Source organism: Heliangelus exortis, chromosome 7 (assembly GCF_036169615.1).
Source record: "Heliangelus exortis chromosome 7, bHelExo1.hap1, whole genome shotgun sequence".
Lineage (NCBI taxonomy): Eukaryota > Metazoa > Chordata > Aves > Apodiformes > Trochilidae > Heliangelus > Heliangelus exortis.
Window position 1 is genome coordinate 1,365,447 of NC_092428.1, and position 13,173 is coordinate 1,378,619.

A 13,173-nucleotide genomic window follows, 5' to 3' on the forward strand; every position below is an offset into this window, starting at 1 on the left:
GCCTTGCTTTTTTATCTCTGATGCTGTTATGATTACCTGAATCATTTCCTCCCAAAGTCATCATTCTTCACCATCAGTTTTGCAGTGTTTATCCAACCCACCTTAGTGTACACCTATCTGCCCCCAGGCTTCCTTCCCATGCTAACACTCTAGTTGTGAGACTGGAACTTTTTTAATTACTAATCCCCAGATTGATTCAGGGAGACTGCAACTAAATGAGCTTCAGGGTCCTTCCCAACCCAAACCATTCTATGATTTTTAAAGAGAAAAAACCCAAAGGCTTTTCTTCCTCTCGGTGTTTTATTACTTGTTAATAGGTGACAAAATAGATTTATTGTGGAGCAGACAGGCAGCATTTAGCATTGCTAAACAGGAACACATTTCCTAGTTTTGCCCTTTTGTGCCCTGGTGAATAAAAAGCTCCTCTCCCTCAAACTGTTTCTGGTATTAACACCACAGTGAAGGTAAGTTTAGAACCTGCTAGGAACTTGCCTGGGCTAAGGGCAAAATAAAGAAAGGGCTGAGAGAACTCAAGTTGCACTTTTCAGCTCCTTATTATCAATTTGAAAATACAAAGTGCGGAGAAAAAAAAAAAAAAAAGAAAGAAAAAAAAAAAAAAGGAAGGCCTTGGTGGTGGGGATTTACAGCTCTTCTGTCTCACCACTCCTTGGGGCACTGAGGTCAATGTGGTACTCGGAGTCTCCTGAAGGGATCCAAGGGATTGGGGTTCTGTTGAAGCTGGGTCTGTTGCCAAGATTTTGGTTGTACATCGTGAGAGAATCCGGAAGCAAAGGGCAAATATCAAACTGAGGCACTTTGAAGGTCAAACGTTTGGCTGCTTTCTCAAACCCCCCATAAGGCATGGCAGTCCTGGCAGAGGGGAATGAATGCACAGGGTCAGCAAACAGAGCATGGGTAAACAACAGCTTTGGGAAATAAATCATCAAAGTTACTGAGACTGCAACTTTTAGCACTGTTGCAGCTGGCTGGTCAACAAATCCTTCCCCAGAACATATACATATCTATTGCTTCTGGGCTAAAAAATGCTTAAAACAACTCCAGTCTACTTCCTTCATGCCTTTTGGCATCAGTCTCCATCAAACCACTGACCTCTCACACCTCAGTACCCTGCCCAGGCAAGAGGCAGAGGCTGTCACTGCAGAAATGACTGGGATCTGGGTTTATCCTGAGTACTGATGTCCAGAGGTTCTGGAAGGCAGTGGCAAAATTATATAGAGAGGTTGACAGGAAATTGATGCTGCCCTAGAAATATTTGTAAACCTTCCAGTTCTTATCAGAAGCAGCAGGAAGATCCTGATTCTTATCTGAAGTACTGTGAAATATAGGGCTTCTGATCAGAAGTATTTTTCCAGAACTCTTGAACTTGAAATGGCTGCAGTGATGAACAGTGGCAAGCTAAATCTCCCTGGTCAAACGGGGTGAGAAAGAAAGGGAAATAGGATTAAAGCCCTCCTATCCTGCTCTGTAGGTTTTCTGTCCATAAGCTAAATGAAAATCTCCAGCTCTGAGTGTCTTCTCTTTGTAGGCCTCCAAACCTGTCACCCAGAGGAGAGACTCAAGCTTCATTTGCATTGCACAGACAGGAGAGCTGTGCCCAGGGGTACTGTCTTTTCTCATGCTAAATAAACTGAATGGAATATCCAAGACTTACCTGTTAAAAGACTTGTAATGGGGGGAATCAGCTTTGGGGCTGTATGAGAGTAAGTCAATGGTCATCTGGCTTTTGTCCTCAGGGCTGATGCCCATTGCTCGTTCCCAGGGGGAGATGTAAGTTTTAAATATAGTGACTTTTTTGCCTCCTGCCTTTCCATCTGTAAAGAGAGGAAGGTAAAACTTACTTTAAATACATTGCATTTCTGTATTCTGCTAGTGAAGCTGAGATGCCACCTTTGTGCCCAGATTCTGTAGCTTGTAGATAAAGTATGAGGCTTCATGGTTGGATTTCTCAGAAGACTCCCGTGTGCCACTTCCATCCTTATCCACAAAAGCAGGTGTGTCACAGCCTAAAAGCCACTCATCCAGGAACTGGCATTACAGCATGTTTGGAAAGCTAATTTGTCATTGTTTTCTCTGGTGGCTCAAACAGAAACCTCTTACCTCAAGAACCAATGCCCTTACCCCATCATCTCTTTCATTGCCTCGGGGGAAACCTCATACAAGGCAAAATGCTTTTTAACTTCATGATTTACTTCTCTCTTCTCTGCCTAATCACAGCAAACATAACTCCTCCACATAAACCTCATCTTCATCATCAGATGCAACAAACAAAGCCCTGCCTGTAAACTCCAAAACTAGGCTCAAATTTTGAAGTTGGCCCTCATTGACCAAAAACCTTTAACTGTCATATTTCTGGGGCTTGGCAGCCCACAGCCATCATTACTAAGGTCTTCCTTAGTAGTCTGTTCTTCAATGTTTTAAAATTACCATCTCCCTTGTCTCTTTGTAAGTGGGTATTTTCATTGTGATTGCACAAACACACATTCATATTTTTACCCTTTGGAGCCAGGAGATTTGAGACAATTCTGGCTCAAACACCTCAGGATGCCTAAAAGCCATAAAAATTTGATGGGATAACACTCTTGAAGTTGAAACTCGTGTCATTGATAGAGCTGGGCTTTGCTGTTAAGTCAGACAATTACAAGAATTTTTTATAATTTTTTTTATATAATACCATTCTAATAAGAGGACTGGCCATGTATTGACATGTAGCACACTTAAGATTCTCAGCTTTCAGAAACCTTAAAAATCCATATGAAGTGATAAAGAAAATGTTGCTCTTATCTGAAACTTTCTTCCTCATCACACTTTCCTTTGTTTGCCTTTCTTATTTTCTTCAAAACTTGCCAAATCCTGGGCTTTTCTGGCTTCAGAGAATTGCAGACGTACAAGAATCTCATTTTAACTGGAAAAAAAAACAAACAACTCCCACCCTCTTTCTGTGTGAAGGACTTAAACTAAGCAGTTTAGAAGTAAATTGATTGCTAGGGTTTGAAAAAGCAAAGCAGTTGGGATCCATCTCTTCAGAAAAAGCTGTGGGATGATGTTATTCCTCCTTTCTGTACACAGAAATGGGATAACCATGAAGGAAAATCTCCTAGAAGAGAGTCTACACAGATTCCTGTTTCACAGGGATGCCCAGGAATGCAAAAGCTCAGATAAAATACACATTCTTCCAGAATGTAAATGAAAAGCCTTGGATTTAATGAGTCACTCATTCACTCACTTGAGACACTGGTTCTGGGTTCCCAAGCAAATTTGCTTTGTGTTGAAAAATTCCATAGGGACTGTGAAAAGAATTATTTCACCTGCTGATTTGCAGACAAATCATTTGGTTCTAGAGGTCTCTGGCCAAACTATCCAGAGGGTGAGATGAAGCAAGGACTGAATTAGAAACATAGAATCTTTCAGGTTGGAAAAGACCCGTGGGATCACTGAGTCCAGCCTTCATCCCTACCCTACAGAGTTCTCCCCTAAGCCATATTCCCCAACCCTTAAGCAGCTCCAGGGATGGTGACTCAACCACCCATCTGGGCAACAAAACTAAAATGAAAAAATACTTTTATTGATGAAGATATTGCTTCTGGAGACTGCTGGTGACCCCCACATAACCTTCAGAAACGCCTCTCTTCCTTCCCGAAGATTATCCGCTACGTGCTGTCTGCGGAGACGAAACTGGGTGTGAAATCAGGGCTGATACACCTGAGACTGACGTTTTGGGCTGGGCTACAGGCAGAAGAGCTGCCCCTGTGTGAACCCCCTGCCAGGGAAGGGTTTGCCCTGCAGAAGGTGTTTCCTGCTGTTGTTGGAGCCACTTGCCTTTCTCGGCGCCGTCGCCTCCTTCTCCGGCCGTTCCATCCGAGTCCCCGACGCGCTCCCCGTCGCTCTCCCCGGGGCCTCCTTTGCTCCCAGGCCTGTGGGAACCAGCGTGGTGCTGGCTGGAGCCCTGCTGCCCAGCTGTCACTCCTCCCACCATCCGGCCCTGGGCATAGCCCTGGGCATCCTCCCCGTAGTGCCCTCCCGGAGGGATGAACTTCTGGAAGTGATCCTAGGGCAGAGCAAGAATCTCTGTTAGGGACCACGGGCACAGCTGCAAGGCTGAGCAGTTCAGGACATGAATCTGTGGGCTGAGCAGTTTTGTGTCTGGGTTACAAAACAAGCAACAAGGCAGGATTTCACCTGAGTTATTCTCTCTGTCCAGGATAGAAGCAGGTGGAGGAGAGCAGCAAGGAATGGATGTACAACTTTAAATGGACACCTCACAGTCACTTCGTGTGATCAGGGGGAGAATGGAGGGATCTGTGTGTTGTCCCATCATGAAACAGAGGAGGAAGGGAAAGGAAATGCAGCTTTACCTGCTCTGGCAAAAGTTCCAGACAGAGATGCATTGGCTAAGCTGTGGGAAAGCAAGCTGGACAAGAAATGGAAGTGTTTACACATCAAGGGTAAGACAGCCCAGCAGAGTCAGTTCCATTACAGTGTGGGAGCTGTGTGTGTTACAGGGTACCTGTGAGAAGATAAAAGCCTGGAAGGTAACTGCCCATATGTCTGCTTTCCATACATATGAAGGTCTGCACAGGGAGGAGTATTTACACAGTGATAAAGACTGAGGAGATAACAGCCTGGGGAAACTTGAAAGACTTCCCAGAGACCACACTGGGAAAATGGCAAAAAGGCAGAGTTTCCTTTATAGCAACATGTGTATTAACAAAGAAAATCTTGCCAGCAACAAGAAAGAAAACTCTATCCATCAGTAAAGTCAGGTCCATCTTATTTTCCAGGCCATCTACTCTTCACAGTCCAAGCTAGAAGGAAAAATACCTGCAGTACATGTTGAAAGAGCAAATGGGCTGTGCAGGATTTATAGACCCCCTGGTGCCAGCACAAGGCCCTGTCTTTGCACAGGCCAATTTTAATAAATATTGTGTGGAACAGAAACCAATACAATAGGTTTGGAAGAATGTTTTATGTATTCACTGATCATAAATGAGATCAAATCTTGACACCTATCAGATCTAAATAGTCCTTGTGTATCCCAGCCCACACAGCTGTGTAATAGAAGTAACCTGGGTTCTGTATCACACAGGGCCCTTTCCCTTGGACTAGAGGATGGGCTGTAGATGTGCAAAGATGTAACAAATGCAGCTGAAGCTGAACGATTGAATCTCTGGCTCCTCACCCTGCAGTTCTGCTGGCAGAAATTCACCTGTCAGTGGTGAGACAACCTCAGGGCTGGCTCTCAAAGGGTTAAGGCTTTCTCAGTGCTCTTACACCTATTACAGTTTAGCAAAAAGCAGCTTTCCCGGCTGTAAACAGGCTTCCAAGGCCAGCTGTTGTGTCAGCTAAAAATAGCTGAGAAGTGAAAACCCCACTAGGCTGAAGGCAGAATTATCTAACCCTCCACTCCCTGTGTCTCCAGCAACAGAGGCCAGGGTTTGACAGCAGATCACCAGGCTGCATCCCAGGCAGGCAGCCAGCTGCAGGCTGAAGTGGCAGAGCTGGTGCCCCCAGGGCCTTTAGGGACTGTCTGACCTTCTCCTGGCTGCAGGGAATTCCCTTTTTAGGAACAGGGGAGATAATGTTCCCCTCCACGTCAGGAAGCAGGGAGAGGGGAGAGGATTGTGAGCATTAAGCTGTACACAGCAGCCAGCAGGGCAGTCTGTTCATTTATGTGTGGGAGCTATGGAGCTGTAAAAAAGCAAACTGAAAAAGGGTATTTTGAAGGCTAGGGGTGAGAAAGAAGTTATTCTCAGAACAGTAATAACACACACAAGGTTAATGCTTCTACTGATTTGCTCAGCAGTTTCCAAATAGGATTATTTGCAAGTGTTTATCTTCAAGTTTCACCCCATTTGTGTGCCCTTCCCAAGAATTAAATGCTTATTTCTCTTTTTCTCTGGTTATTACATGTACCCTCCTGCAAAAAAAAAGAAAGGTCAGAAAACACCAGGATAACATGAGGTACAGTGAAAAGGGCTGGTTTGATTTCGTGCACAGCAGCAGTTGGTGTGAGCAGGAGCATCAGCATCAGCTGGTGTTAACTTTAAATTGCATTATTCTCACTAAGCAGGAGTGAAGTTTCTGTGAAGCACAAGGTCTGTCTCAGGAAAGCCACAACTAAACCTTACTTAGCTGCAAATGAAATTAGTTTGATTGGTCTCAGGGGAGGTCATGATTCCTTATGGACCCACTGGGAAACCATCTTGTGTTCAGCAGACTTCTGCATTCAGATAGCAAAGACTCATGTTCCATACACACCCCAGTCCACTCATCTACCAGAACAAAAATATGATTTGCTTCACTTTCAGCCACCTGAGTTAAGAATAATAGGAGAATCTTCTTTTTCTATAACAGGAGGTAAAGTCAAATTGATCTTTTGAGATCTGGCACCTCTGTGGATTCAAACAAGCTCATCCCAAGAGGACAGAGCTCAGGAACAGCATCCTTAAGCAGGAGTCTGAATGTGGCCAAGGTACAGCTTTGTCTCTAGTAGTTACAGCATGTGAAATGCAGCCCAGATTTGAGGGGAATGATTCTCTTGGGCCATTGCTAGCAGGGCGTGGAGCTTTTATTCACATTCACATCACAAAGCTGAGCCCTCAGAGCTGACTGACCTTGCTGGTGGAAGCCCCAGGAGAGAAGCCCAAGAGGAAGGCTGCTCCCCTTCTGCTGTTGGCTCTGGGGACAGGTCACACAGCCCCTCAGGGTCTGCCCTGGCTGTGCAGTGCTGGAGGCAGTGGATGTTTCCAGTCCCTGAGTGTCCCTAAATCCCCTCTAACAGGAGAACAATCGTGGCCAAGTTCATTCTGCTAAACAAATTGAGTTGTGCCCTTGAAGTCCTTAGTGCTAGCAAGAGCCTGATCCTGCAGGCTGAGTGTTCAGATGGATGAATTCTGAATTCTGTAGAGCTACTGCCTGTGCCTCATAAAAAAATAGATAATGAAAGGTGATCCAGCCAATGGAGCTGAGATCTGCAATATCTTAAGGCCCTGAGGTCACAGGAGGCAGCCCCCTGGAGAAGACATTGTGTGCTCCCCATCAGCCCCTTGCTGTGCCCTCAAGAGGATGATTGAGGCCACCACATGTGTTTCTATTTCCACCTCCCTCAGAAAGAGCTTCCCAAAGGGTCGATGCCTGGGTGGTTACTGACACTTCTGAAGTTACCCTGACTCTGTCCTCTCAGTGGCAGCCACTCAAATGCTCCAAAGGCTGGGATGGGAGACTTGGAGAGTCTCAGGGACTGCCTGCTGTTTCCATCAAGGTGTGTGCCCTGGTGCTTGATTTGGAGTTGCACAGCTTTAAACCTGGGATTCACTTGGAAAAAGAGAAAATCAGGAAAGTGAAAATTAACCTCAGCTGGTGAAGCATCTTAAGCTCCTCTTTTTTAGAACGTGCTCCCCCAAGAGGCACAGTTCAGTGCCAGCAGAAATGACTTGCCAACACAACATGGTCAACACAATGTTCATTCTCAACTGAAGAGATGAACTCCTGAAAGCACAATGAGGTGAAGAAACAGCCCAAAGTCTAACACCACCAGATCTGTTTACTCTTTCTCTGCTCTGTCATTCCTGATCTGTAATCTGATTTTTTATTTCCCAGGCATCCTGCTTCCCAAATTGTCCTTATTAGTAGTCAACTACAAAGATTTACTTGGTGATGCTTTTGAAAACCCTGGAGGACTAAAAAAATATTTTTTGTTTGGTAGAGCATTTTCTTCAGCTTGACTTGTCTTTTGCCTGAGTTTCCTTGGACTGGAAAATAGATGCCATAAAGAGATAAAATGACACCAAATAGATTTTCAAGTAGATCAGAAGATCAAATGCTACATCAGAATGCATATGGACCTGAGACATTTTTGTTTCCTTTTACTGAGGAGGTGACAATCATCTGAAAAGAGGGTTTAATTTGAAAAGTATCATCAGAAGACTTTACACCAGCAACTAATTGTAGAGAGAAGGTCAAAGGTTAAATAGCAATTTTGACTCAGGGGAAAGAGGAAAAAGAATGTCTGAACCTGGAGATCAGATCTGATAGGGAAATATTGTAGAAGAAAAATGTAGCTTCCAGAAGATACTGCAGTGTCAGGGTAGAGGCTTCTGTCTGACTTTTCCTTTTTAGAACTTCTTGCAGAAATGAGCAGAGGACTCTGCCCAGCAGGAAGCACAAAAGTATCCTAAGCTATAAAAAACCTGCACCTACTGAAGCTGAAGTCAGACCTGGAGGGATCATTTCCATGCTGCAAAGAAGAAGTGGAATGGGTACAAAAGCACTTGCTCTGCCCTGCACACAGCTCTGCACACCTGCCAAAGGTGCAGCCTTCCCTTGTCACTTATCACTGAATTTTCTCATGCTTCTGCCTGTGTGCTGCCAACTGCCTGGCAAAGGAACCTCATGCTGCTGCTGAAAGGGAATAAAACTTGGGTTTTTATATAATTTTGGCTATTTCCTGCACTTCTTTGCTGGTAGATCCCCCCAGCCCATGCTCATGCAGATGCAGACAGAGGAGACTCTGGGCACATCCCTTTCCTTTTTCCCCTGGGCACAGGGAGCAGCTTTTTAGTTTTCATCTCCAACCTACCACAGAGCTGTCAGTGAAGGCATCAGGGTTGTTCTCATAAATGAACTTCTCCACCCTCAGCTGGCGTAATTTGAACATCTTGGAGCCCTTGTTGGTGAGGAGGGAAAGCTCTTCCAGCATCACATCTCTGGGGATGCTGATCTTCTTCCCCAGGTTCAGCTTGGACACCTCTTGTGGCATGACTGCAAAACAGACAAAAATGGGATGCCTTAGGAACTCCATCTTACTCATCAGCTGCCTCCCAGCATCAGCAGTGACTTGAAAGCAGCCAAATTCTCTCCTAAATTAAGTTTTTAGGAAACAACCTATGCACCAAATTTGTACATGGGATGCAGATGGGTGTAGAGTTTACTCTGGATTGCAGTCAAGGCAAATCTGCTCAGAGAAGGAAGTGTTGCATAGGGATGGGGCTGGATGCAGGTATCCCAGAAGCTGGAGCAGCAGAGTTCCTTACCCCCAAAAACCTTGTCTGGTCACTGCCCTAACTCCCCTCCCCTGGAGCTGGAGGAGAGGCAGGCAGCTCTGCAGATTGGGCTGTCATAGCATTATTTATTATAGAAAATCCACAGTGCAATCTGGTGTGCTTTGGTGTAGACATCATCCTGAAACCCTGGCAAGTTCAGTGTTATTACATCTTTTTGTTTGCTTGTCTCGAGGGGAGTTTTTCAAGGGCAAAGTAATTTAAGTTTTCTTAAAGTCTTAATATGCTGATTACTTGATGAGTCTGATTCTGTGTCAAAATTCTCCATCAAAGCAATGGATTCAGACATTTTCAGTGTAAAATCTTGAAGAAATGCAGTTAAAGCTTTTCATTCAGAAACAAGAATTTTCCTAGGCTTTCTTTTTTCCTGTATTCAGCAAGGCTAAGACCACTTGCCCACCTCTACATCTCATTTACAACACAGGGTGAATCTCCATCCTTAAACTGGCATCAAATTGGTGTAATCTCATTCATTATAGCAGACATTTCCTAAAGAAACTGGTATTTTTTAGCAAGCCAGCTTTAGGTAGCATTATTTCATAGCACAACAGGAAATGCCCTTTTACTGACAATTGGATTTTTACTCACTTGTTCACTTCAATAAAGGACTGGGGACAAAGAAATATATTTACCCATAGCCTGCAAAGAAGTTTTTACAGGCTTTTTAGAGGGCTGGAGGAAGGGACAGCACTGAATTGCTGCTTTTCAAAACCTCCAGAAACCTTCCCCAGGCTGTCAAAAATAAAGAGAAAGTAAAGATATCACAGTTAATTAAAAGTCTCCCTACCCAATACACGGGTATTCTGTGCAAATAAGTGTCCTGAGTTATATTCCTCCTGCTGGATTGTTCCCTCTAGGAGACTTGAATTTTTTTTCAACTAAAGAATCAAAGGAATTCTCACACAGAGGAAAAACTATAATTGTTAAATTATAGACAAAGTCTGTAAGACAGAGAAAACAGTGTGTAACTACACTGCAGTATTGAAACCCTTAAAATATCATGTTCTCTTCCCATTCACACTGGTGTGCACCTAAATCAGTGCTGCAGGAGAATATTGTGTGATCTGGGGCAGCATTTGACCTGGGTGTGTGTGAGCAGTGCTTTAGGACAGTGAATTAGGAAATGGGATGTGGTTGAAGGCTGAGCTTTAGTAATATCTCTGGCTCTGCCTCCTGCCACCTCCCCTGCATGGCTTGCTCTGGGAGTTCAGGCAGACAGGCTGTGAAATGGCAAAGGCTGAAATTCAGGTTGAAATCCAAACAATTCCCAGGTGTGCAGTTTTGCATATCTTACCTTCTTCTGTCAGCTTCACAATGGGGTTAGTGGGCTTTTTCCTTTTAACAGGAGCAGGAGTCCCTGCAAGGGGCATTCCCACAAAGGGTTCTCTGCTTTGCTCTAAACACACAAGGAAATGGAGAATGAAATACTGGAAAGGAATCTTTTGCCTCTCTTTCAGCTGCTGCCTGCAGCTGCAAGGTACACAGCCTTCATTTCACACACAGGTTCTTCCCTGTCCCTTCTGCAGAGGATCACCAGGAGGCCCTTGTGGTGAGCATTATGGCACAAAACTCAGCAGCAGGTGACAGCAGGAGCATTCCTGAGGTGCCACAGAGCACTGTCACCTAAAAGTGGCATTTTAATTGCAATCTCCTATAATTTTAATCATTTTAATGGCAGTCTCCTGGCACCTGCCTGTGCCATGTTAGCATCCTGGGCTGCAGAATTGCAGTTTGAAAGTTTGCATTACATTACCATGCAGTTATCATTATTAGATGGCAATATTTATTTTTGTATCAAACTTCTGGGTCTGCCCAGGATTATTTGGGAGCGTTTTGAATAATGTGCAAGTTTGGTTTGGATATTTAGGTAGTGCTATTAGAATTAGAGTAAATTTTCAGGAAACCACTGGACTGCAAAATCTGAAAACAAAACACCACAAAAAACTCCCACCAAACCCCTTAATTGTCTTTTAGGACTGCTACTGTGTTGTTACACAAGGAATAGAAGAGGAAGGCACAGGAAAACCTGCTACAGGAAAAGTTGTTTGCTCAATTTCTTTGAAGTCACTTGTATACATTGTTAATACATACAATTTGGGAGGAGGGAGGAGGGGAAGAGGGAGATTTCTTCTGGTGCAGTGTTCCCCATCTCTGTCCCCAGACAGGATGAGAGATCTGTACTGCAAAGGCAGGGAAAATTGGGAGAAATTGCAGCAATTCCACTTGAGGCAGCTTCTCACAGTCCTTCTTGGGGTTCTCACACATAATGTAAGCAGGGAAAATGTTTTGCTTCACTTCAGCAGTAACCATGGCCACACAGTGGCATGGAGGGGGACAGATCCTCACCTAATACAAAGCAAAATGAGCACAGACCCCTTGGCTCCAGCAGTGGCCAGAGGTAACCAGAGGCACCCAGAAGTAACCAGAGGTAACCAGAGGTACCCAGAGGTACCCAGAGGCACCCAGAGGCACCCAGAGGCACCCAGAGGTAACCAGAGGTACCCAGAGGCACCCAGAGGCACCCAGAGGCACCCAGAGGTAACCATCTCTGTCCTTCTGCTGCTTTGCTCTTTAGTTCCTTAAAACCTGAGCTGAAGGCATCGATCTCTGAGCTACATTTTAAAACTCCCCAGCAAAGAGCTGGCAGGAGGAGTTTGCACAGTGCCCTTGTTGTGATCCAGACATTTTTATCTCCTACATACCTCACAGTTTCATTCCACTGGTGCTCCTTTGGCAACACAATGTTCATGTGATGAGCTGCTGACAACAGCAGCCACAGCAAACCAGCTCAGAGCACTCTGGCAGATACACTCTTGGAGTAGTTTTCCTTTCAGGTTTCCAGCCTTTTCTTCTTACTGAGATGCTGCCTCTGCAGTCCCCATCCCAGTGTGTTCCCCAGGCAGCATCAGCAGGTGCAGCAGAGAGCACGTGCTGCACATTCTGCTCAAGCAGGGAGACATCTGCTTGGCCATGTAACAGCAGCAGGGCCTGCCTGACAGGGAAGGGGCAATGCTGCCAGGGGAAAGGGGGAGTGGGAGGTTGTGGCCCCCCTAACGGGTCATAATTCTGGCAAAACAAGGGGGTATCCCCTGTGTGCCCCAAGTGGGGATTCCCTGGGGCAAAGCAGATTCCTGATGGAGAGCCCCAGCCATTCCCAAGGAGCAGTGAGGGCAAGTCCATCCCATTCTGCTCTCCTCCTTTACTAATCCAGCAGGGCTGGGGAGTGGAAACCCTGCTGCAGGCAGTGGGTCTGGTGTAGGGAAAGGGGCAGCAGTCTCCACTCCAGCAGAGCCACCCCAGGCTCAGTTGTGGGGAAGCAGCTGGAGCCTCAGTCTCCATCCTCCCCACTCCCCAGTGGCAGTGCCACAGCTATCCTCTCCTCCCCTGAGCCCTGTCCCTTGGTTTTAATCCCTCTGTCTTTTCCTGCAGCAGTCATTTCCTTGCTTTTTGCTGCCAACCCAACCAGTGGTTGCCCTCTCCAGCACCTGCTCTAAAGTATTTTGCTCCCCCAGTTGACTCACCTCAGGCTTGCAGTGCCAGGCTCAGACCAGCTCCTCTGCCTGCCCCAGAGCTCAGCACCGGGCTGCTTCTTCCCAGCCCCTCTCTGGGTGCTGCTGGGGAGGGTTTTCCAGCAGCCCCACTCACCCAGGGTGCCTGGGTGCAGGGAAGCTCTGCCCAGCACAAAGTGCTGATGCAAAGTGCTGTGAATTTGACTCCTGAAGACTGCTCCCACAGGCATCCTCTGGTTATTAATAGCCAGGAGCCCAGAGGGCAGAGTCTCAGATAGCACCACTGCCAGTCCCCAGAAGAGGGGAAAGGGAAAGGTTGCTTCTCAGGCCTCCTGCAGTCCCTGCCTCAGTTCCCAGGAAGATCAAAGCTCCACAGGTGCCTCACATCTTCCCCCTCTCTGTTCAAATCAGTGTGCCCTTCCCCTTCTTCCTCCTCCTCTTGCATTTTAGTGCAGTTCAGAAAACCTTCTCCATATCCTGTTTGTCAGCCGTGCCTCAAAAGATTTTTTGGGTCTTGCTCTGTTCTCCTCTCTCCTTCTGCCCCTGCCCTCTCCTTCAGCCCAGTGTCCTCTAGGCTCTCATACCTC

At 45.9% G+C, this 13,173-nt stretch overlaps 1 protein-coding gene across 3 annotated transcripts; it reads right to left on the reverse strand.

The window, feature by feature from the left end:
* Nucleotides 1–281: 281 nt before the first annotated feature.
* MYOZ1 (myozenin 1) lies at nt 282–12,792 on the reverse strand. Of its 3 annotated transcripts, none has more exons than XM_071748142.1 (6): nt 12,599–12,792; nt 10,372–10,473; nt 8,597–8,778; nt 3,838–4,066; nt 1,673–1,832; nt 282–870 (listed from the first exon to the last, which is right to left on the reverse strand). In XM_071748142.1, the coding sequence occupies exons 2-6, from the start codon at nt 10,445–10,447 to the stop codon at nt 642–644; spliced, it is 876 nt and encodes a 291-aa protein (XP_071604243.1). In that variant the 5' UTR covers nt 10,448–10,473; nt 12,599–12,792; the 3' UTR covers nt 282–641. The 3 variants fall into 3 exon arrangements, with proteins under 3 accessions (XP_071604243.1, XP_071604244.1, XP_071604245.1); XM_071748143.1 differs by lacking the exon at nt 12,599–12,792 and adding an exon at nt 11,154–11,169; XM_071748144.1 differs by lacking the exon at nt 10,372–10,473 and having other exon boundaries at nt 12,599–12,789.
* Between the last annotated feature and the right edge of the window lie 381 nt (nt 12,793–13,173).